This window comes from Bombina bombina, chromosome 2, assembly GCF_027579735.1.
Source record: "Bombina bombina isolate aBomBom1 chromosome 2, aBomBom1.pri, whole genome shotgun sequence".
Lineage (NCBI taxonomy): Eukaryota > Metazoa > Chordata > Amphibia > Anura > Bombinatoridae > Bombina > Bombina bombina.
In genome coordinates, this window is record NC_069500.1 from 906,392,323 (window position 1) to 906,417,849 (window position 25,527).

At 39.8% G+C, this 25,527-nt stretch overlaps 1 protein-coding gene across 1 annotated transcript in view; it reads right to left on the reverse strand.

Annotated features, from left to right (window-relative positions):
• The window catches only part of DNAH6 (dynein axonemal heavy chain 6), a 482,313-nt gene that overhangs the window by 72,014 nt on the left and 384,772 nt on the right, over positions 1-25,527 (reverse strand). The window contains exons 66-67 of the mRNA XM_053703293.1: positions 16,995-17,141; positions 497-635 (exon numbers count right to left, since the gene is read on the reverse strand). Of these exons, the coding sequence (XP_053559268.1) occupies positions 497-635; positions 16,995-17,141 (286 nt within the window). The remainder of the gene's footprint in view (positions 1-496; positions 636-16,994; positions 17,142-25,527) is intronic.

Sequence of the window (25,527 nt, forward strand, 5' to 3'; positions counted from 1 at the left end):
AATTTTCTCTAAAATATCCTGCATCATAGTTTTGGATTATAAGCAGTCAAAAAATATTTTTTTATACAAAATACCACAAACACTAAAGTCTATATTCAAGACAGAAGCAAAGCAACATCAATGTGAATGATTATTCTTAAAGGGATATGAAACCAAAAATATTTATTTTCATGAGTCAGAGCATTCAATTTTAAACAACTTTCCAATATACTTCTATTATCATTATCAGGAGTGTGCACGTGTCGGCAGCAGTTATACAAGAATGCTATACAGTAACAAGAGCACTAGATGGTAGCACTATTTCCTGTCATGTAGTGCTCCGGACATGTGCACACTTCCTATCTGGATATCTTTTCAACAAAGAATAATATGAGAATGAAACAAATTTGATACTAGAAGTAAATTTGAAGAATGTTTCAAATTGCATGCTCTGTCTGAATCATAAGAAGAAAACTTTTGGGTTTCATGTCCCTTTAAAGCTGCATTACTAGTTTACCAGTAATATATGTGAGTGCATCCCATGGTATCTTTCCATCCTTGCAATACAAGCTTAAATTGAGGAGTGCACATTCTCGATCACTGTCATTAAATTCATAGCAGATGTTCCATCCGAGAGGTCCAAATTTTTTCCTTTCCTGAAAAGAAAACCGTACATTCTGATTAAATTGCTTGGCAGCACTCAGAAAAGTAGTTCTAAAAATGTGGTTTGAATAGTATATTATGGGCTAGATTACAAGTGAGGCGCAAAGGTTTTTGAGCAAGCGATATGGTGTTTTTGTGATCCGTTTTAATTGTGCTTATGTTACAAGATGAGCAAAATCGCTTTAATCCTTACCGTGATCTCAGAGCTGTGATGAACTGTTTTCCAGAAAAATAAAAAGTTGCACAAAACACATCAAAAATACAATACAAAGTACAGTTACACTCATAATAATACTGTCTAATAAAAAGTATGTAAAAAAATATTGCACAAAAAAGTTATAAGGGCTTAAAGATATGAGGCGTTTAAAGACGTTAAAGGACTTTAACATAAAGATACCTACAGATACATTGCTAAAGATGTGTATGTGTGTATATATATATATATATATATATATATATATATATAAACAATATATACTTTATATGTTTAACTAGGTATTAACTGTAAATATTTCACATTCCAAGTTCTGCACATAGCAGAATATGCTCTATGGGGTCTATGTATCAAGCTCCGAATGGAGCTTGATGCCCCGTGTTTCTGGCGAGCCTGCAGGCTCGCTAGAAACAGCAGTTATGAAGCAGCGGTCACAAAGACCGCTGCTCCATAACCTGTCCGCCTGCTCTGAGCAGGCGGACAGACATCGCCGGATCGAGTACGATCGGGTTGATTGACACCCCCCTGCTGGCGGCCCATTATCCGCGAGTCTGAAGGGGGCGGAGTTGCACCAGCAGCTCTTGTGAGCTGCTGGTGCAATGCTGAATACGGCGAGCGTATTGCTCGCCGTATTCAGCGAGGTCTGGCGGACCTGATCAGGTCCGCCAGACTTTCTTAAATAGGGGCCTATGTATTTTTAAATAGATATTCCAATATATATGTATATATATCTATACCTATATATAATCATACATACAGTTGTGCTCATAAGTTTACATACCCTGGCAGAATTTATGATTTCTTGGCCATTTTTCAGAGAATATGAATGTTAACACATAGGGGGGTAGTTATCAACGTGTCAACTTTCCTGCCTTCGCCGGCCCAATACGCCCGCCTAAGCTCGCCTACCATCGCCGCCGGGGACCTGAAAAAATTCGCCTAAGTTATCAATAAATCTGTCAAAAAGCCGCGCACCAAGTACGGGGCGATGAGCAGCGGATTGTGATAGTTATCACTCATCCGATCTCGCTGCTCTTCGGCTTTTTTACAGCTTTATTGCTAGCCTGTCACTAAGCACCCACACTAAACTACACTGTTCTACCCCCTATACCGGCGCCCCGGAGCCCCCCGCAACTAAATAAAGTTACTAACCCCTAAACCGCCGCTCCTAGACCCCGCCCCAACTCTTATAAATGTATTAACCCCTAAACCGCCGCTCCCGGACACCGCCGCAACCTACATTATACCTAGTTACCCCTATCCTGCCCCCCCTATACCGCCGCCCTCTATAATAAAGTTATTAACCCCTATCCTGCTGATCCCGCACCTCGCCGCAACTAAATAAATAGTTTAACCCCTAAACCGCCGCTCCCGGACCCTGCCGCAACCTATATTAAATTTATTAACCCCTAATCTGCCCCCCCTACACCGTCGCCACCTATAATACATTTATTAACCCCTATCCTGCCCCCCACTACACCGCCGCCACTGTAATAAATTTATTAACTCCTAAACCTAAGTCTAACACTAACCCTAACACCCCCCTAACTTAAATATTAATTAAATAAATCTAAATAATATTTCTATTATTAACTAAATTAATCCTATTTAAAACTAAATACTTACCTTTAAAATAAACCCTAATATAGCTACAATATAAATAATAATTATATTGTAGCTATCTTAGGATTTATTTTTATTTTACAGGGAACTTTGTATTTATTTTAGCTAGTTAGAATAGTTATTAAATAGTTATTAACTATTTAATAACTACGTAGCTAAAAGAAATACAAAATTACCTGTAAAATAAATCCTAACCTAAGTTACAATTAAACCTAACACTACACTATCATTAAATAAATTAAATAAATTAAATACAAATAACTACAATTAAATACAATTACATAAACTAACTAAAGTACAAAAAATAAAAAAATAGGTTACAAACATTTAAAAAATATTACAACAATTTTAAGCTAATTACACCTAATCTAAGCCCCCTAATAAAATAACAAAGCCCCCCAAAATAAAAAAATGCCCTACCCTATTCTACATTAAAAATTTTCAAAGCTCTTTTACCTTACCAGCCCTTAAAAGGGCCTTTTGTGGGGCATGCCCCAAAGAAAACTGCTCTTTTGCCTGTAAAAGAAAAATACAACCCCCCCCCAACATTAAAACCCACCACCCACATACCCCTAATCTAACCCAAACCCCCCTTAAAATAACCTAACACTACCCCCCTGAAGATCATCCTACCTTGAGTCGTCTTCACTCAGCCGAGCCACCGATGGAACTGAAGAGGAGATCCGGAGCGGCAGAAGTGATCCTTCAAGGGGCGCTGAAGAAGTCTTCCATCCGATGAAGTGATCCTCCAGGCGGCACTGAAGAAGTCTTCCATCCGGGCGATGTCATCTTCCAAGCGGCGCTGAAGAAGTCTTCTATCCGGGCGATATCATTTTCCAAGCGGGGTCTTCAATCTTCTTTCTTCAGGATCCAATAGATCAGCCAATAGAATGCGATCTCAATCTGATTGGCTGATTCAATCAGCCAATCAGATTTTTCCTACTTTAATTCCGATTGGCTGATAGAATCCTATCAGCCAATCGGAATTGAAGGGACGCCATCTTGGATGACGTCCCTTAAAGGAGCCTTCATTCGTCGGTAGTCCGTCGGGGAAGAAGGATGTTTCGCGTCGGCGGGATGAAGATGGATCCTGAAGAAAGAAGATTGAAGACCCCGCTTGGAAGATGACATCGCCCGGATGGAAGACTTCTTCAGCGCCGCTTGGAGGATCACTTCATCGGATGGAAGACTTCTTCAGCGCCGCTTGGAGGATCACTTCATCGGATGGAAGACTTCTTTAGCGCCCCTTGGAGGATCACTTCTGCCGCTCCGGATCTCCTCTTCAGTTCCATCGGTGGCTCGGCTGAGTGAAGACGACTCAAGGTAGGATGATCTTCAGGGGGGTAGTGTTAGGTTTATTTAAGGGGGGTTTGGGTTAGATTAGGGGTATGTGAGTGGTGGGTTTTAATGTTGGGGGGGGTTGTATTTTGTTTTTACAGGCAAAAGAGCAGTTTTCTTTGGGGCATGCCCCGCAAAAGGCCCTTTTAAGGGCTGGTAAGGTAAAAGAGCTTTGAACTTTTTTAATGTAGAATAGGGTAGGGCATTTTTTTATTTTGGGGGGCTTTGTTATTTTATTAGGGGGCTTAGATTAGGTGTAATTAGCTTAAAATTGTTGTAATATTTTTTAAATGTTTGTAACCTATTTTTTATTTTTTGTAACTTAGCTTTTTTTATTTTTTGTACTTTAGTTAGTTTATGTAATTGTATTTAATTGTAGTTATTTGTATTTAATTTATTTAATTTATTTAATGATAGTGTAGTGTTAGGTTTAATTGTAACTTAGGTTAGGATTTATTTTACAGGTAATTTTGTATTTCTTTTAGCTAGGTAGTTATTAAATAGTTAATAACTATTTAATAACTATTCTAACTAGCTAAAATAAATACAAAGTTACCTGTAAAATAAATATAAATCCTAAAATAGCTACAATGTAATTATTAATTACATTGTAGCTATATTAGGGTTTATTTTACAGGTAAGTATTTAGTTTTAAATAGGAATAATTTATTAAAGTATAGTGCAGTGTTAGGTGTAATTGTAACTTAGGTTAGTTTTTATTTTACAGGTAAATTTCTCTTTATTTTAGCTAGGTAAGCTATTAAATAGTTAATAACTATTTAATAGCTATTGTACCTAGTTAAAATAAATTGAAATTTACCTGTAAAATAAAAATAAATCCTAAGATAGCTACAATGTAATTATTATTTATATTGTAGCTATATTAGGGTTTATTTTAAAGGTAAGTATTTAGTTTTAAATAGGATTCATTTAGTTAATAATAGAAATATTATTTAGATTTATTTAATTAATATTTAAGTTAGGGGGGTGTTAGGGTTAGTGTTAGACTTAGGTTTAGGGGTTAATAATTTTATTACAGTGGCGGCGGTGTAGGGGGGGGCAGGATAGGGGTTAATAAATGTATTATAGGTTGCGACGGTGTAGGGGGGGCAGATTAGGGGTTAATAACTTTATTATAGAGGGCGGCAGTATGGGGGGGCAGGAGAGGGGTTACTAGGTATAATGTAGCTTGCGGTGGGCTCCGGGAGCGGCGGTTTAGGGGTTAATATATATAGAGTAGCTTGCGGTGGGCTCCGGGAGCAGCGGTTTAGGGGTTAATATGTATAGAGTAGCTTGCGGTGGGCTCCGGGAGCGGCGGTTTAGGGGTTAATATGTATAGAGTAGCTTGCGGTGGGCTCCGGGAGCGGCGGTTTAGGGGGAAAACACTTTATTTAGTTGCGGCGGTGTAGGGCTGGGGACAGATTAGGGGTGTTTAGACTCGGGGTACATGTTAGGGTGTTAGGTGTAGACGTTTCCCATAGAAATCAATGGGATGTCTGGCAGCAGCGAACTTGTACTTTCGCTATGGTCAGACTCCCATTGATTCCTATGGGATCCGCCGCCTCCAGGGCGGCGGATTGAAAACCAGGTACGCTGGGCCGGAAAAGTGCCGAGCGTACCTGCTAGTCATTTGATAACTAGCAAAAGTAGTCAGATTGTGCCGCACTTGTGTGCGAAACATCTGGAGTGACGTAAGAATCGATCTGTGTCGGACTGAGTCCGGCGGATCGAAGCTTACGTCACAAAATTCTACTTTTGCCGGTCTCTAGCCTTTGATAACTAAGGCGAATCAGCCTCGCCACAAATACGCTGCGGAATTCCAGCGTATTTGAGGTTGACGGCTTGATAACTACCCCCCATAAACTTTTCTTTCACTCATGGTTAGTGTTTGGCTGAAGCCATTTATTATCAATCAACTGTGTTTACTCTTTTTTAAATCATGATGACAATAGAGACTACTCAAATGACCCTGATAAAAAGTTTACATACCCTGGTGATTTTGGCCTGATAACATGCACACAAGTTGATACAAAGGGGTTTGAATGGCTATTAAAGGTAACCATCCTCATTTGTGATCTGTTTGCTTGTAATTAGTGTGTGTGTATAAAAGGTCAATGACATTCTGGACTCCTGACAGACCCTTGCATCTTTCATCCAGTGCTGCACTGACGTTTCTGGATTCTGAGTCATGGGGAAAGAAAAAGAATTGTCAAAGGATCTGTGGGAAAAAGGTAGTTGAACTGTATAAAACAGGAAAGGGATATAAAAAGATATCCAAGGAATTGAGAATGTGAATCAGCAGTGTTCAAACTCTAATCAAGAAGTGGAAAATGAGGCGTTCTGTTTGATAACATACTGCATTCATCTTGCCATCAATTCTGACCAAATTTCCTGTGCCTTTGTAGCTCACAGATCCCCAAAACATCAGTGATCCACCTCCATATTTCACAGTAGTAATGGTGTACCTTTCATCATAGGCCTTGTTGACTCCTCTCCAAATGTAGCGTTTATGGTTGTGGCCAAAAAGCTCAATTTTGGTCTCATCACTCCAAATGACTTTGTGCCATAAGATTTGAGACTTGTCTCTGTGCTGTTTGGCGTATTGTAAGCGGGATACTTTGTGGCATTTGCGTAGTAATGGCTTTCTTCTGGCGACTCGACCATGCAGCCCATCTTTCTTCAAGTGCCTCCTTATTGTGCATCTTGAAACAGCCACACCACACGTCCTGTATTTCACCTGAAGTTATTTGTGGGTTTGTCTTTGCATCCCAAACAATTTTCCTGGCAGTTGTGGCTGAAATTTTAGTTGGTCTACCTGACCGTGGTTTGGTTTCAACAGAACCCCTCATTTTCCACTTCTTTAATAGAGTTTGAACATTGCTGATTGCATTCTCAATTCCTTGGATATCTTTTTTTATCCCTTTCCTGTTTTATACAGTTCAACTACCTTTTCCCGCAGATCCTTTGACAATTCTTTTGCTTTCCCCATGACTCAGAATCCAGAATCGTCAGTGCAGCACTGGATGAAAGATGCAAGGGCCTGTTAGGAGTCCAGAAACTCATTGACCTTTTATACACACACACTAATTACAAGAAAACAGATCACAGGTGAGGATGGTTACCATTAATAGCCATTCAAACCCCTTTGTGTCAACTTGTGTGCATGTTATCAGGCCAAAATCATCAGGGTATGTAAACATATTCCGTTATGTTAAGAACATTGGAATATGAAATATTCATATTTTCGGGTTGGGCGAGCACACTTGCGAAAATGCTAGTGTTTGCGTGAGAGTTGGGTTTTTATTTTTCTATTGACTCCTATGGGGGAATAGGCGAACGCGCACGCTGTATTGTAAATTCAGATTTTTGCACTAATCAGATTTAGTCTACACCAGAATTTTTATTGTTTAAAAAGATAGATAATCCCTTTATTACCCATTCCCTAGTTTTACACAACCAACACAGTTATATAAATACACTTTTTACCTCTGTGATTACCTTGTATATAATCCTCTGCAAACTGCCCCCCTTATTTCAGTTCTTTTGACAGACATCCATTTTAGCCAATCAGAGCTGGCTCACCTGAACTCCACTTGCGTGATCACAGTGTTATCTATATGACACACATGAACTAACACCCTTTAGTGGTGAAAAACTGTCAAAATGCGAGAGAAAAGGCGGCCTTCAAGGGCTTAGAAATTAGCATATGAACCTCCTAGGTTTAGCTTTCAACTAATAATACCAAGAGAACAAAGCAAAATTGGTGATAAAAGTAAATTTGAAAATTGTTTAAAATTACATTCTCTATCTGAATCATGAAAGTTAATTTTGGACTAGACTGTCCCTTTAAACTTGTAACACGAGCGCAACCCGTCTAGCGCAAAAAGCTTAACTCTAGCAGTTTTCTCGAACGCAAAAAAAATATACCGCACCACTTGTAAACTAGCACTGTATAATTAATAAAACATAATTTTATCTAACTCTACAAATACATTTATCTATATCTATTCGTATCTATCCATCTATCTGTCTGAATCCATCTATCTATATTTGTGTCTCTGTATCTATCTATCTTTATCTATCTTCTGTTTCTATCTTTGTCTGTGTATCTATTTATATCCGTCTGTCAATCTATCATATCGATTTGTATCTGTCGGTCTCTAATAATCTATTAATTTGTATCTAACTGTATCTCTATATCTGTGTCTATCTATCTATCTATCTATCTATCAATCAGTGGTTTATTTCACTCCTTGCACCTGTAAAACCAACACTACAATTACATTTTACTTGATATCTATGTGCTAGATCACAAAATAGCAGAATGTTTCGACATTCCTTTAACTGTGCATTTAGATTGTGATTATGATAGAATATGTTCTTCACTAACAGACCCTATAATGAATTCTTAATGCAATGAATCTTCACATTAGAGAGTAAGGGCACGTTTCCATCGAGCTGCAATTAGGTAGTCACCAAGATCGTAAAATGAAAAAACTGCTGTCAGATGCCATTACGCTTATCAACGGTTTACGATGGCACGTTTTCCATCATTACTGGCAGCTGGGCTCCGGCTGCCAAAAAAGAATTACGCGGCCCATAGAAAATAATAGAAGCTGAAAAGTGCAAATTTACACCAGGTTTCCATTAAAAGCACAAACAGTTAAAACACTGTTGGAAGCTGTTGATAAGGTCTCACACAATACTGCATGCTCAACTAGGTGTAAAAGAGGGAATATAAGCTTTTTGAGGTTTCTTTTCCATTGAGATATTAAAGTTTTGAAACAATACAAGTGTTTCACTTTATAAATGTATTGCTATTTTTAATATTTATTGCTGGCCCAGGTATAGGACTAGTTGGAGTTATGTGCCTTTTTAAATATCAATATGTATTTAAATATAATCAAGCACATATCACCATAATTCCAACTAGGCCTATGCCTAGGGCAGCACTAAATATTACATATAAAACAAAATAAGAAAAAAAATGTCATTAAATAAAACATTTGTCATTTTATTTTATTTTTTAAGGAATTCAGTGTATCATTGTTTTGTATCTCTCGAGAGGTGATCGCACATGAGGAGCGCAGATGTTAAATGTAAATTTTATATTGTAAGGTCGGATTACCATAACAACAAACTTGTTAGTGAGCGATTTTCGAGAAATCTGACGTTGGATGGAAGGGTTAACTTACACCTACACAAAAGAATGACTGCACGCATTGCACAATATTTTTCAATGGAAACCTGGTATTAAAATGCAGCCGTGAACTACTTTTAGCTGTCGGTCGCTTCAGTAGCTTATGGCTCCATTTTTACCAACTCAATGGAAATTAGCCCATAGTATGTTAACCTGAAAATTGCCATATCATGTCGCAGTGAACCTATATATCCTACGCATATAAAAGCAATAAGATTACATCTACGTGTAAATGTGTCTGTTATTCTTTCAGCTAACTTTTTCCCCATTTTTGGCAACAGTTAATTACTTTAGCTATTGCTGTTCTTTAAACGAGCATTGCTGTGACATTGTCTTCAAGCCATCCAACATTTCTGGTGGATATGATGCTGGGTGGACTACAAGCTACATATGTAGTTATGTGTTTATATGTGTATATATGTTTGTAAATACATATATGCACATATAAATACATATGTAGTTATACACATATACAGTATATACAGTGTATATATATACACATCTTTAGACATGTATATGTATGTATGTCTATGTTAAAGCCCTTTGCCTTCCTTTCTTTTTTTCTAACATCTGAGACCTCATATGTTTGAGCCCTAAATTTTTTGTGCAATTTTTAAAAAAAACATAATTTATGCTTACCTGATAAATTCCTTTCTTCTGTTGTGTGATCAGTCCACGGGTCATCATTACTTCTGGGATATAACTCCTCCCCAACAGGAAATGCAAGAGGATTCACCCAGCAGAGCTGCATATAGCTCCTCCCCTCTACGTCAGTCCCAGTCATTCGACCAAGAATCAACGAGAAAGGAGTAACCAAGGGTGAAGTGGTGACTGGAGTATAATTTAAAAGATATTTACCTGCCTTAAAACAGGGCGGGCCGTGGACTGATCACACAACAGAAGAAAGGAATTTATCAGGTAAGCATAAATTATGTTTTCTTCTGTTATGTGTGATCAGTCCACGGGTCATCATTACTTCTGGGATACCAATACCAAAGCAAAAGTACACGGATGACGGGAGGGATAGGCAGGCTCATTATACAGAAGGAACCACTGCCTGAAGAACCTTTCTCCCAAAAATAGCCTCCGAAGAAGCAAAAGTGTCAAATTTGTAAAATTTGGAAAAAGTATGAAGCGAAGACCAAGTTGCAGCCTTGCAAATCTGTTCAACAGAGGCCTCATTCTTAAAGGCCCAAGTGGAAGCCACAGCTCTAGTGGAGTGAGCTGTAATTCTTTCAGGAGGCTGCTGTCCAGCAGTCTCATAGGCTAAACGTATTATGCTACGAAGCCAAAAAGAGAGAGAGGTAGCAGAAGCTTTTTGACCTCTCCTCTGTCCAGAATAAACGACAAACAGGGAAGAAGTTTGGCGAAAATCTTTAGTTGCCTGCAAGTAGAACTTGAGGGCACGAACTACATCCAGATTGTGTAGAAGACGTTCCTTCTTTGAAGAAGGATTTGGACACAAGGATGGAACAACAATCTCTTGATTGATATTCCTGTTAGTGACTACCTTAGGTAAGAACCCAGGTTTAGTACGCAGAACTACCTTGTCTGAGTGAAAAATCAGATAAGGAGAATCACAATGTAAGGCTGATAACTCAGAGACTCTTCGAGCCGAGGAAATAGCCATTAAAAACAGAACTTTCCAAGATAACAATTTTATATCAATGGAATGAAGGGGTTCAAACGGAACACCCTGTAAAACGTTAAGAACTAAGTTTAAACTCCATGGCGGAGCAACAGCTTTAAACACAGGCTTGATCCTAGCTAAAGCCTGACAAAAGGCCTGGACGTCTGGATTTTCTGACAGACGCCTGTGTAACAAGATGGACAGAGCTGAAATCTGTCCCTTTAATGAACTAGCTGATAGACCCTTTTCTAAACCTTCTTGTAGAAAGGACAATATCCTAGCGATCCTAACCTTACTCCAGGAGTAACCTTTGGATTCGCACCAGTATAGGTATTTACGCCATATTTTATGGTAAATCCTTCTGGTAACAGGCTTCCTAGCCTGTATCAGGGTATCAATAACCGACTCAGAAAAACCACGTTTTGATAAAATCAAGCGTTCAATTTCCAAGCAGTCAGCTTCAGAGAAGTTAGATTTTGATGTTTGAATGGACCCTGTATCAGAAGGTCCTGTCTTAGAGGTAGAGACCAAGGCGGACAGGATGACATGTCCACTAGATCTGCATACCAAGTCCTGCGTGGCCATGCAGGCGCTATTAGAATCACTGATGCTCTCTCCTGTTTGATTTTGGCAATCAATCGAGGAAGCAGCGGGAAGGGTGGAAACACATAAGCCATCCCGAAGTTCCAAGGTGCTGTCAAAGCATCTATCAGAACCGCTCCCGGATCCCTGGATCTGGACCCGTAGAGAGGAAGTTTGGCGTTCTGGCGAGACGCCATGAGATCTATCTCTGGTTTGCCCCAACGTCGAAGTATTTGGGCAAAGACCTCCGGATGAAGTTCCCACTCCCCCGGATGAAAAGTCTGGCGACTCAAGAAATCCGCCTCCCAGTTCTCCACTCCCGGGATGTGGATTGCTGACAGGTGGCAAGAGTGATACTCTGCCCAGCGAATTATCTTTGATACTTCCATCATTGCTAGGGAGCTTCTTGTCCCTCCCTGATGGTTGATGTAAGCTACAGTCGTGATGTTGTCCGACTGAAACCTGATGAACCCCCGAGTTGTTAATTGGGGCCAAGCCAGAAGGGCATTGAGAACTGCTCTCAATTCCAGGATGTTTATTGGAAGGAGACTCTCCTCCTGATTCCATAGTCCCTGAGCCTTCAGAGAATTCCAGACAGCGCCCCAACCTAGTAGGCTGGCGTCTGTTGTTACAATTGTCCAGTCTGGCCTGCTGAATGGCATCCCCCTGGACAGGTGTGGCCGATAAAGCCACCATAGAAGAGAATTTCTGGTCTCTTGATTCAGATTCAGAGTAGGGGACAAATCTGAGTAATCCCCATTCCACTGACTTAGCATGCACAATTGCAGCGGTCTGAGGTGTAGGCGTGCAAAAGGTACTATGTCCATTGCCGCTACCATTAAGCCGATCACCTCCATGCATTGAGCTACTGACGGGTGTTGAATGGAATGAAGGACACGTCATGCATTTTGAAGCTTTGTTAACCTGTCTTCTGTCAGGTAAATCTTCATTTCTACAGAATCTATAAGAGTCCCCAAGAATGGAACTCTTGTGAGAGGAAAAAGAGAACTCTTCTTTTCGTTCACTTTCCATCCATGCGACCTTAGAAATGCCAGAACTAACTCTGTATGAGACTTGGCAGTTTGAAAGCTTGAAGCTTGTATTAGAATGTCGTCTAGGTACGGAGCTACCGAAATCCCTTGCGGTCTTAGTACCGCCAGAAGGGCACCCAGAACCTTTGTGAAGATTCTTGGAGCCGTAGCCAATCCGAATGGAAGAGCTACAAACTGGTAGTGCCTGTCTAAGAAGGCAAACCTTAGATACCGGTGATGATCTTTGTGAATCGGTATGTGAAGGTAAGCATCTTTTAAATCCACTGTGGTCATGTACTGACCCTTTTGGATCATGGGTAAGATTGTCCGAATAGTTTCCATTTTGAACGATGGAACTCTTAGGAATTTGTTTAGAATCTTTAAATCTAAGATTGGCCTGAAAGTTCCCTCTTTTTTGGGAACCACAAACAGGTTTGAGTAGAACCCTTGTCCTTGTTCCGACCGCGGAACCGGATGGATCACTCCCATTAATAACAGATCTTGTACACAGCGTAGAAACGCTTCTTTCTTTATCTGGTTTGTTGACAACCTTGACAGATGAAATCTCCCTCTTGGGGGAGATAATTTGAAGTCTAGAAGGTATCCCTGAGATATGATCTCTAGCGCCCAGGGATCCTGAACATCTCTTGCCCAGGCCTGGGCGAAGAGAGAAAGTCTGCCCCCCACTAGATCCGGTCCCGGATCGGGGGCTCTCGGTTCATGCTGTCTTTGGGGCAGCAGCAGGTTTCCTGGCCTGCTTGCTCTTGTTCCAGGACTGGTTAGGCTTCCAGCCTTGCCTGTAACGAGCAACAGCTCCCTCCTGTTTTGGTGCAGTGGAGGTTGATGCTGCTCCTGTTTTGAAATTCCGAAAGGGACGAAAATTAGACTGTCTAGCCTTAGCTTTGGCTTTGTCTTGAGGTAGGGCGTGGCCCTTACCTCCTGTAATGTCAGCGATAATTTCTTTCAAACCGGGCCCAAATAAAGACTGCCCCTTGAAAGGTATATTAAGTAATTTGGACTTAGAGGTAACATCAGCTGACCAGGATTTTAGCCACAGCGCCCTACGTGCCTGTATGGCGAATCCTGAGTTCTTAGCCGTAAGTTTGGTTAAATGTACTACGGCCTCCGAAATGAATGAATTAGCTAGTTTAAGGACTCTAAGCCTGTCCGTAATGTCGTCTAGCGTAGATGAACTAAGGTTCTCTTCCAGAGACTCAATCCAAAATGCTGCCGCAGCCGTAATCGGCGCGATACATGCAAGGGGTTGCAATATAAAACCTTGTTGAACAAACATTTTCTTAAGGTAACCCTCTAATTTTTTATCCATTGGATCTGAAAAAGCACAGCTATCCTCCACCGGGATAGTGGTACGCTTAGCTAAAGTAGAAACTGCTCCCTCCACCTTAGGGACCGTTTGCCATAAGTCCCGAGTGGTGGTGTCTATTGGAAACATCTTTCTAAATATTGGAGGGGGTGAAAACGGCACACCGGGTCTATCCCACTCCTTAGTAACAATTTCAGTTAGTCTCTTAGGTATAGGAAAAACGTCAGTACTCGCCGGTACCGCAAAGTATTTATCCAACCTACACAGTTTCTCTGGTATTGCAACGGTGTTACAATCATTGAGAGCTGCTAAGACCTCCCCTAGTAATACACGGAGGTTCTCCAATTTAAATTTAAAATTTGAAATATCTGAATCCAATCTGTTTGGATCAGAACCGTCACCTACAGAATGAAGCTCTCCGTCCTCATGCTCTGCAAGCTGTGACGCAGTATCAGACATGGCCCTAGTATTGTCAGCGCACTCTGTTCTCACCCCAGAGTGATCACGCTTGCCTCTTAGTTCTGGTAATTTAGACAAAACTTCAGTCATAACAGTAACCATATCTTGTAATGTTATCTGTAATGGCCGCCCAGATGTACTAGGCGCCATAATATCACGCACCTCCCGGGCGGGAGATGCAGGTACTGCCGCGTGAGGCGAGTTAGTCGGCATAACTCTCCCCTCGCTGTTTGGTGAAATTTGTTCAAATTGTACAGATTGACTTTTATTTAAAGTAGCATCAATACAGTTAGTACATAAATTTCTATTGGGCTCCACCTTGGCATTGGAACAAATGACACAGATATCTTCCTCTGAGTCAGACATGTTTAACACACTAGCAATAAACTTGCAACTTGGTTATAATCTTTTTTAGCAAAAACGTACTGTGCCTCAAAGAGGTACTAAACGATTAAATGATTAAATGACAGTTGAAATAATGAACTGAAAAACAGTTATAGCATCAAACTTTAAAACAACACAACTTTTAGCAAAGGTTTGTTCCCATTAGAAAAATAACAATAATTAAATTTGACATAAAAATTACAGAGCAACGTTTTTATTCACAGTCAATATAAAATTCTCACAGCTCTGCTGAGAGAATCTACCTCCCTCTAAAGAAGTTTGAAGACCCCTGAGATCTGTCAGAGATGAACCGGATCATGCAGGAAATATAAGAGTAACTGACTGGAATTTTTTGATGCGTAGCAAAGAGCGCCAAAAACGGCCCCTCCCCCTCACACACAGCAGTGAAGAGAAACGAAACTGTCATAATTAAAACCAAACAACTGCCAAGTGGAAAATAATGCCCAAATATTTATTCACTCAGTACCTCAGAAATGTAAACGATTCTACATTCCAGCAAAAACGTTTAACATGATAAATACTTATTAAAAGGATTAGTGACTTTTAACAGAGTAGTTCCGGTGAAATACCATCCCCAGAATACTGAAGTGTATACATACATGACATTATAACGGTATGGCAGGATTTTCTCATCAATTCCATTCAGAAAATAAAAACTGCTACATACCTCAATGCAGATTCATCTGCCCGCTGTCCCCTGATCTGAAGCTTTTACCTCCCTCAGATGGCCGAGAACAGCAATATGATCTTAACTACTCCGGTTAAAATCATAGTAAAAAACTCTGGTAGATTCTTCCTCAAACTCTGCCAGAGAAGTAATAACACGCTCCGGTGCTATTGTAAAATAACAAACTTTTGATTGAAGTCATAAAAACTAAGTATAATCACCATAGTCCTCTCACACATCCTATCTAGTCGTTGGGTGCAAGAGAATGACTGGGACTGACGTAGAGGGGAGGAGCTATATGCAGCTCTGCTGGGTGAATCCTCTTGCATTTCCTGTTGGGGAGGAGTTATATCCCAGAAGTAATGATGACCCGTGGACTGATCACACATAACAGAAGAAATTATTTTTATTAGATGGTGTTATTATGATTGTAACTGTACTATGTAATGTATTTTTGATGTGTTTTGCGACACTATTTTGTTTCACGAAACAGTTAATCAGAGCTCTGAGGTCTTGCTAACCAGACGTGCGTTAACTTCAATTGCGCTCAAGCGATCGCGTTTACTTTCAACTTGTAATATGAGTGAAAAATCAGACAAGTGCAAATAGCTGTGATAAATCCCTTATCTCTCACATGTAACAGTAACCGCTCCGCTCGAAATCTTGCCCAAAATGTTTTAAAGAACAAGAGCTCCAATTATGACCCTGAGGATGCAGCTTAGGAGCCCTTGTGGTGCAGGTTCGCTCATGTAAGCTTGTAACTTCTAATTAAGATAAAACATTCTTTAGCGTTCTGCGGTGGCGGAATTAGAACATTCTGGATTTATTCATCTGGGATGACTGACAAACTCTGCTCTCATGCAATTGGTGGCGCGACAGTAGGGGTGGGACTACACAAGCAGTTGGTTGTGCAATCAGAAGTTCTGGCAGGGTATGCTGCCTCTCTCCCTGTGAACATGAGCGGACAGGTTCCCAGCCGGTAGCCCATTTTATTAATTTATCTTTTTTCCTACATACACACACACACATATATATATATCTCTTTGGAACCTTGCACTCAACGCCAAGTAAATAAATATAAAAAAAAAAGAAATGCCAGGGTGTAATATTATTAGGCAAATAAACCCTCAAAGATGCATTCACTGATCTTCAAAAAGCTAAAAAATTATTTTATTTTAAAAAGTGTAACACATCATTACAAAGTGACTTTTCATGGCCTATTAGCCCCTAAAACGTGGCTAACATGGGTTAATCATTATTCAAATACACAAACGATTTAATTCTGACTTAGGTATGGCTTTTCCTCTCTTATAATTCAAAACAGTGTTTTTTGCTAAATCACAATCTCGATGGCTGTTTATAGAGTGCTTGGTGCACACTAAGGGGTCAATTTATTATTGTGCGAATGGACATGATACAATGTAGCGTATCATGTCTGCCGCATATCGATAAATGCCAACAGCATACACTGTCGGCATTTATCATTGCACCAGCAGTTCTTGTGAACTGCTGGTGCAATACTGCCCCCTGCAGATTCGGTGTCAATCAACCCGATCGCATTCTATCGGGTTGATTTCTCTCCGCCGCCTCAGGGCAGACGGACAGGTTATGGAGCAGCGGTCTTTAGAACACGGGGCATCAAGCTCCGTATGGAGCTTGATAAATTGACCCCTAGGAATAGAAGCTATTGTAAGGCTGTTATAGTAACATAGGGTCAATACAGAAAGCTAGAATAAGGCAATATATGTGTATATAGGTTTATGCAAATGATTCTGTTATAAACGATTGGTATGTGAAAATTAAATGATTTTTTACAATTTAATGTAACAATTTAATTTTGAGTATGTTTGTGTTAAGTGTAGACAAACGAAGCTATTACCTGAATGATGGCGTGAAAGAAACAAATTCCAAATACAATTTTCCTCCAATTAGCCCCAAGATCATGGTTTTCAAAGAAATCTGGAGTAAGTTCTGTAAACGCACGCCGAATATTAGCACGGAGACCTTTTGGTGGCTCATTAGTAACCTGCAAAAAATAATTAAACATTGATTTGGCTTCATAATATAATTTATCACATTTTAACATTTTGTGCTAGCTTTATAACAAGTGATAAATAATTATAAGGTTTTTTTATCATTCATTTTGCTTTTTTTGGGGGGGGGGTCCGCACTAATTTCATTCTAGCTGCTAAACCTTTTAAGAGAAGTGTAAATTGATTAACCCATCTAGGAACGGATCATGTTATAGTTGCTAATTTAACATCTTTCTGGACTTTAGAGTTGGATGAACAGATTCTGACAATTAAAAATTAGACTTTGGAGCAACATGGAAAACACAATTTGGCAGTTCTTATCTGAACTGATCTGATGCCTATCAATCTAACTAGTGCACAATAGCATACTTACCAATCAGCAACTAACAATGTTCAGATTAGTATCTGCTGGTGTTTTAGAGATGTTAGTCTATCAGTAAAAGTGGCTTACACAGTCCTTTTTAACACTCTGCATTGCAAAGTTTAAATCGTTATTGTTTAAAAAGATAGATAATGCTTTCACTACCCATTTCCCAGCTTTGCACAACCAACATTGTTATATTAATATACTTTATAACATTTAAACTTCTAAATTTCTGCCTGTTTCTAAGCCACTGCAGACAGCCTCTTATCACATGATTTTTTTAATTAGCTCTACACAACAGGATACTGCTAATTCATGTGTGCCATATAGATAACATTGTGCTCTCTCCCGTGGAGTTGTGCCTAACACAGCATTAATTGGCTAAATTGCAAGTCAATAGATAATAAATAAAGAGGCATGTGGTCAGGGGACTGTCAAAAGAGGCTTAGATACAAGGTAATCACAGAGGTTAAAAGTATATTAATATAACCACGCTGGCTGTGCAAAACTGGGGAATGGGTAATAAAGGGATTATCTATCTTTTTAAACAATACCAATTTTGGAGTAGACTGCCCCTTTAAGTGTCAATTGTCTAGAAAGCATACTGCACATTTATGCAGTATATTACATTTTAAAATGATTACGCAGCTTTATGAAAACATACACCGAGATTACGAGTTTGGCGTTAGCCTTAAAAAGCAGCGTTGAGAGGTCCCAACGCTGCTTTTTAACGCCCGCTGGTATTACGAGTCAAGCAGGAAAGGGTCTACCGCTCACTTTTCTTCCGCGACTCGAGGCTACCGCAAATCTCCTTACGTCAATTGCGTATCCTATCATTTTAATGGGATTTGCCTAACGCTGGTATTACGAGTCTTGGTAACTATTGTACCTAGTTAAAATAAATACAAAGTTCCCTGTAAAATAAATATAAATCCTAAGATAGCTACAATGTAACTATTAGTTATATTGTAGCTAGCTTAGGGTTTATTTTACAGGTAAGTATTTAGTTTTAAATAGGATTAATTTATTTAATTATGTTAAATTTATTTCGTTGTATTTAAATTATATTTAAGTTAGGGGGGGTTAGACTTAGGGTTAGACTTAGGGGTTAATAAATTTAATATAGTAGCGGCGACATTGGGGTCGGAAGATTAGGGGTTAATACATTTAATATAGTTGCGGCGACGTTGGGGGGGCAGATTAGGGGTTAATAACTATAATGTAGGTGGAGGCGATGTTGGGGGCAGTAGATTAGGGGTTCATAGGGATAATATAGGTGGCGGCGGTGTCCGGAGTGGCAGATTAGGGGTAAATAATATAATGTAGGTGTCGGTGATAGCGGGTGCAGCAGATTAGGGGTTAATAAGTGTAAGATTAGGGGTGTTTAGACTCGGGGTTCATGTTAGGGTGTTAGGTGTAGACATAAATTTTATTTCCCCATAGGAAACAATGGAGCTGCGTTAGGAGCTGAACTCTGCTTTTTTCAGGTGTTTGTTTTTTTTTCAGCCAGCTCAGCCCCATTGTTTCCTATGGGGAAATCGTGCATGAGCACGTTTAGCCAGCTCACCGCTGACTTAAGCAACGCTGGTATTGAGGTGAAATTTGGAGCTAAATTCTGCTCTACGCTCACCTTTTTGCGGCTAACGCCAGGTTTAAAAAAACCTGTAATACCAGCGTTGTCTTAAAGGAGCGGTGGGAAAAAACTGTGAGTTAGCAATGCACCCCTGTTACCGCAAAACTCGTAATCTCGGTGATAGTTTCTTAAACAGCTGAAAGAAAAAAACGTCAGCATAATACCACATATGTGTAGATAGCTCATCATCAATTAACTAGTTAAATCTGGTTTCTTGGAGGTCAAGTGATTTCTTAGTGGACTAATATACATAATAAACACATTGGACATGCCATTACTTTCACTATTGTTTATGAAAGTACAACAAAAAAGCAACACTAAAGCAAGGGGTCTTGATCTCAAAAGGTTATTATGTTATTTGAAAGCACATCTTTACATAAAGGATACTATATTCATGGAAAAAAATCCCATTAGATACGGTAGGAATAAATACTGTAGGGAAATCAAGGATGTCTGGGACAGGTATAAAGATGTCTTCAGAATAAATAAAGCTTAAACTTTAGAATGAAATTTGAGTAGACTTGATGAGTTTTAATTCTCATGTATCAATAAAACATAATTTAATCTTATCTAATAAATTCCTTAATTTCTTGGTGGTGAGAGTCCACAATTCCTTACTGTTGGGAATTCATCACCTGACCACCAGGAGGAGGCAAAGAAACCCTACACCAAGAGCTTTAATATCCTCCCTACTTCCCTGACCTTCCTACTATTATGTATAGCCAAGAATAGGAGGAAGAAGTAAAAAATATAGTAGGGTAAAGAGGTGCAAACTAGAACTGCCTAGGAAAAACGGGCAGGCTCGTTGACTCTCACCACCAAAAAAGAAAGGAATTTATCAGGTAAGAAGAAATTGTTATCTTTCTTAAGGTCGTGAAAGTCCATGATTCCTTACTGTTGGGAACTAATACCCAAACTGTGGAGTCCACAAAAAAATGGGTGGGACAAAAAGAAAAGGAAAGACAGGCACCTATTTACCAGGAACCACAGCCTGAAGGACCTTCCTGTCAAAAGCTGCTTAGCCTAAGCAACTTGAAATGATAAAATTTAGTGAAAGTGTGTAAAGACGACCATGTTGCAGCCTTGCAAATTTGTTCTACTGATGCCTAATTCTTGGAAGCCCAAGAAGTAGACAAAGAACAAGTTGAATGAGCTGTAATACGTAAAGGTGGTGACTGTCCCAGCTCCAAGTAAGCTCTAGGATTTAAACTCTTCAATTATGATGCTAAAGTAACAGAAGTTGCCTTCTTGCCCTTACATTTACCAGAAAACAAATTAACTGGAATACTGTCTTTAGTGGCCTATAGATAAACTTTAACCCCCTGACTACATCCAGATTGTGTAATAATCTCTCCTCCAAAAATTTTGGATTAGTACATAAGGAAGGAACCACCATTTCCTGTTTAATATTCTATGAAGAAACCCCCTTAGGTAAAAAAAAAACTGGGCAAGGTATGTAAAACTGCTTTGTCTTGATAAAATACCAGATACGGAGAATCACAAGAAAGAGCAGACAACTCAAATACTCTCCTAGCTGAGGAAATAGCTAATAGAAACAAAAGTTTCCAGGATAACAACTTTAGATCCAACGTAAGCATATGTTCAAATGGAGACCAAGTTCAAACTCTATGGAGGAGAAATAGGCTTGATAAGAGGTCTGAGTCTAACCAAGGCCTGAACAAATGCTTAAATATTTGGAAGTTCTTTGTGCAATATAACTTTAGAGTGCTGACTAATAGACCCTTATCTAAGCCATCTAAAATAAATTGTAACATTTGAGGAAACACCTTCCACACCTTGCGGTAAATCTTTGTGGTGACTGGTTTGCAAGTCTGAGTCAAAGTATCCAGAGAAATATCTGTGGGAAAGAACTAAGCGTTCAATCTCCAAGCAGTCAAATTGAGAGATTGAAGATTTTGGTAAAATAACAGATCTGGATGTCTAGATTTTGAGGGAGACGCCAAAGAGTGCTGGACATCTAAACCAGATCTGCATACCACATCCTGCGAGGCCAAGCAGAATCTAGCAAGATTGCTGAACTTCGTTCCTGTTTGATCCGAGCAATCACCCTCAAGAGAAGTACAATCTGTGAAAACACACACCACAGAACTTCTGGAGCATCTATCAATTCCATTTGAGGATCTCTCAACCTTGACCCATATTTGGGGAGTTTGTGATTCAGGAGGGATGCCTTCAAGTTGATCTCATGGAGATACAAGCAGCACACCAACTGATTGAAAATCTTCAGATGGAGGAACCATTCCCCAGAGTGAAGAATCTGACAACTCAGGTAATCCACTTCCCAATTGTTGACCCAGGGACTGTAAATCTCTGAGATTGTACAGTCATTCTGCCAAATTCAATATGCAAGAAACCTCCTTCATTGCTAGAGCGCTGCGAGTACCACCCTGATGATTGATATAGGCTACTGCCGTAATGTTGTCAGACTGAAAACGATTGAATGGAACAGAAGAGCCAAAGCCTGAAGAGCTCTGAAGATCGCAAGATATTTATTGGTAACCTTACCTCATGAGAAGACCAAACTCCCCATACTGCATCCATACTGCACCCCAACCCAAAAGGCTGGTGTTCGTGGTAATTATTTCCCATGACGGACAAAGAAAGACCATCCCCAAAGATATTGGAATGAAGGATATCCACCAGGAAAGAGACTTTTTGACTGAAGAGATGGATTAAGTGGGACAGATTGGTGTGGTCTCCATTCCACTGCCTTAGAATGCACAGTTGGAGTGGGCAAAAATGAACGGAATGGCGTCTGATGCTGCCACCATCAGACCCACTACCTCCATGCACCGAGCTAGAGAACCCTGCGATAGGGACTGTAAATTCTGACAAGCATATTGAAGTTTGAGATTTTGCTGATCAGTCAAAACCAGTTGCTATGAGATTGAGTCTATGATCACTCCCAGAAAGGAATCCCTTTTTTACGTGGGGTCAGTGAGCCCTTTTCAACTTTGACCTTTCAGCCATGACTGCGAAGAAACCAGAGTCGTTTATCTGTATGAGCAGTCGTTAAAGGTAAAGAAGGCGCTTGAACAAAAATATTGTCCAAGCTAGGAGACACGGCTATCCCCTGAGCTATGACAATGGACAGAGGAGTGCCTAGAACTTTGATAAAAGTCCTGGAAGCTGTAGTAAGACAATAGGGAATAGCTACAAACTGATAATGTCTGCCCAGAAATACAAAGCAAAGGAACTGGTGATGTTCTGTTGTCGATAGGAATGTGCAAATAAGCATCATTCAAGTCTATAGTTGACCTTGGAGCAAAAAAGGGGGAATAGATAGGATAGTTTACATCTTGAAAGAGGCATTCCTCAAGAATTTGTTTAAGGTCTTCAGATCTAGAATTGGTCTGACTGTTCCATCCTTTCTTGGGACTATAAAAAGAGTGTAATAGAATCCCCTCCCGCTTTCTGACATGGGAACAGGAACTATTACTCCCATGTCCTCCAGATCCTGAACACACTGAAGGAATGCCACTATTTCTCTGATCTCTTTGAGACATAAGACAGAAGAAACCTCTCTCGAGCAGGCAGCATCTAAAAACCTATTCTGTAACCCTGAGAAACAATTTCCATTACCCATGGATGATGAAAAGACTGGGACCAGGCCTTCTGAAAAAGGCTTAACCTGCACCCTACCAGCAACGAGTCTGCGACAGGGCTGTACCTTCATGAAGATTTTGTATTAGAAGGGGACTTCTTGTTTTGTTTGGATTTACTCCAGACTGGATTGGGCTTCAAGGTGGGCTTCGAAGAATCTGGTTTCTGAAAGAAAGATTTCTGATTCCTGGATTGGCGAAAGGAGTGATACCGGTTGCCAGATTTACCCTTAGCTCTAGATCTTTTATCCTGGGGTAAAAAGGCTCTCTTGGCACCCATTACCATGGAAAGGATAGAATTCAAGCTGGGACTAATAAAATATTTCCCTTTAAAGCTAACATTAAAAGTTTTGACTTTGACACTGTCAGCAAACCACGATTTCAACCATAGGACCCTTCTAGCGAGAACAGCTAGAGGTGTATTCTTTACATTGATGCAAATAATTTAAATGATCGCATCACAAATAAAGGACTGTGCTAACCGCAAACAGTGAATGCGTCCTTAAATATCCTCTAAAGATGATTCTTCTGAAACTAACTCTGACAAGGAATCGCACCAAAGAGATGCTGCTCCTGCAACACAAGCAATACCCAGAGCATGTTGAAATAACAGAGCTCCCTGCAGGAAGGCCCTCCAGAGAAAGCTTTCCAGCTTTGTATGCATAGGCTCTCTGAAAGAAGTGCGATCGTCCAGAGGAATCATGGTTCATCTAGCTAAGGTAGAAATAGCTCTGTCCACCTTAGGAATTGTTTCCCAAAGTTCCAAATTAAACTATAAATTAGGAGAATAAGTAAACAGAACTCCAGGTTTGTTCAATTGCTTGGAAATAATTTCTGTGACCAATACTGGAACAGAAAAAACTTTAACTGACTTAGTGTTATCCTCAACAGGTTTAGGATCCTGAACCCTAAGGTCTTCAAAACTTCCCTAAGAAAGGAACGTAGATGTTCAAGCTTAAACTGAAAGTTAACCTCCTCAGGTTCCTGATCTGAATTTAAGGATAATTCCTCTGAAGACAGTTCCCCCTAAGGTTTCAGATAACTGAACTGGCTTGGTAACCGTAGAAACCGCAAATACTTAACCTTTAATAGAGGAACTAGAGCAAATACATTTATGTTTACACTAACTTGAAAACAGCATAATGGAAAATACCTCAGAAATAGCAGACTAAGTGATCCTTAAAACTTGGGGAAAAATAACGCCACCCTGTGTAGTATACACAGGAAGAGGCCAAATGGATTGACAGTATTAGGATTAGACAACTGAAACTGTAAAACAGAATTTAGGCAAGGGCTGTAAAGTTGAGCTGGAGGACAGACAGTAACCAGCATACACTTGTTAGCTGAAAAAAGAAAATCTCCGAATCTACCGTCTAGCGAGGGAATGGGGAACCTTGGCCTTACAGATGTTTCAGAACTACATTTCCCATGATGCTCAACTGGATTTCAGAGTGCCTAAGCATCATGGGTAATGTTGTTCTGAAACATCAGGAGGGCCAAGGTTCTCCATCCCTGCTCTAGCAGGTTTAATGCTGCAGAGGCAGTCCCAGTCTGATCCATATTAGAATGATACAGTACAAGACGTACAGAATCAAGAATGAACCCAATATAAACTGCCTGCAAGTCACCTATAATATTAAAAGTGTACTGAACACTAGACATGTGCATTCGTTTTTGGACGAATCAAATAAAACAACGAAAATGGCATTTTCATTATATTCTTTGATTTACCGAAAACAAAAACAGCCGAAAAAGAAAAACACAAACAAAAATACTTTATTTTATTTTAAAATTTTTGTTTTTTGTTTTCAGTTGGTGGATGCTGTTTTACATTGACAGTTTTTCTCAGCCTATCAGTGGAAGCCTGTGACGTTTTCTAGAAAACCAGCATTCTTAGGGGGAGGGAGAGAAGACAAAGAGTATTTTAACTTATTGCAGAGCTGCTCAGAGGCTCAGATCTGTGGAAGAACTGGAGGAGGCTATGGCCAAAACACATCTGGTGGTTTTGTCACAGTAGCATTATGCATAGCAATTCTGGCGGTACTGCTACTTTTTTAAGTGGGTCAGTCACACATAATGTTTGTGTAACACTGGGCGAAGGTTGTGAACCAAACAATTGAAACAGACTGCAGCTACGGATGTTTTTGTGGCTCCTTTGGTAGCTGGGGAAGGAAAGGGACTGTGGCTGTTTTTTTTCCAGAGAAAGTTGTATTTAGCTGTCACGATACGCAAGAGGAAAATAAATACTATTTGGCAGACTTAGAACTCTGTAATGAAATCATAAAAGAAAAATTTAAAGCAAGACGTGGAGAACTTATCTATGGGGACATGTATTCAAACTGCGTACTGTAGTGTACCACTAGTACTGATCATAGGCTCTCAACAACTTTACTAATTAATTGCAAACACAGAGATTATTTCTGTGCATTTTTGGTTTTTGGTTTTCTAATTAAAAAGAAATGGTTGCTGCCAGCACAAACTTTTTTAAAATAGCATAACTAACTGCAAAAAAATTAACTGAGTGCAGCTTCAGAACAGACTCAGTAAACAACTGGAAAAGTACAATAAAACTTATAGAGCAAAGCCAGCAGCCGCTTAGTTATGCAACAAAAGAGTGAATTAATTTTTTTAATTAAGGTGGGCATGTGAGAGTGAGAGAGTGTTGCGGTGAGTAAAAATGGTTGTTGGTTGACGCAATACCATGGTGTTACTGACACTGCAAGAGTAAAACCAAATTGCGCTAATTCAACCGATAAGTA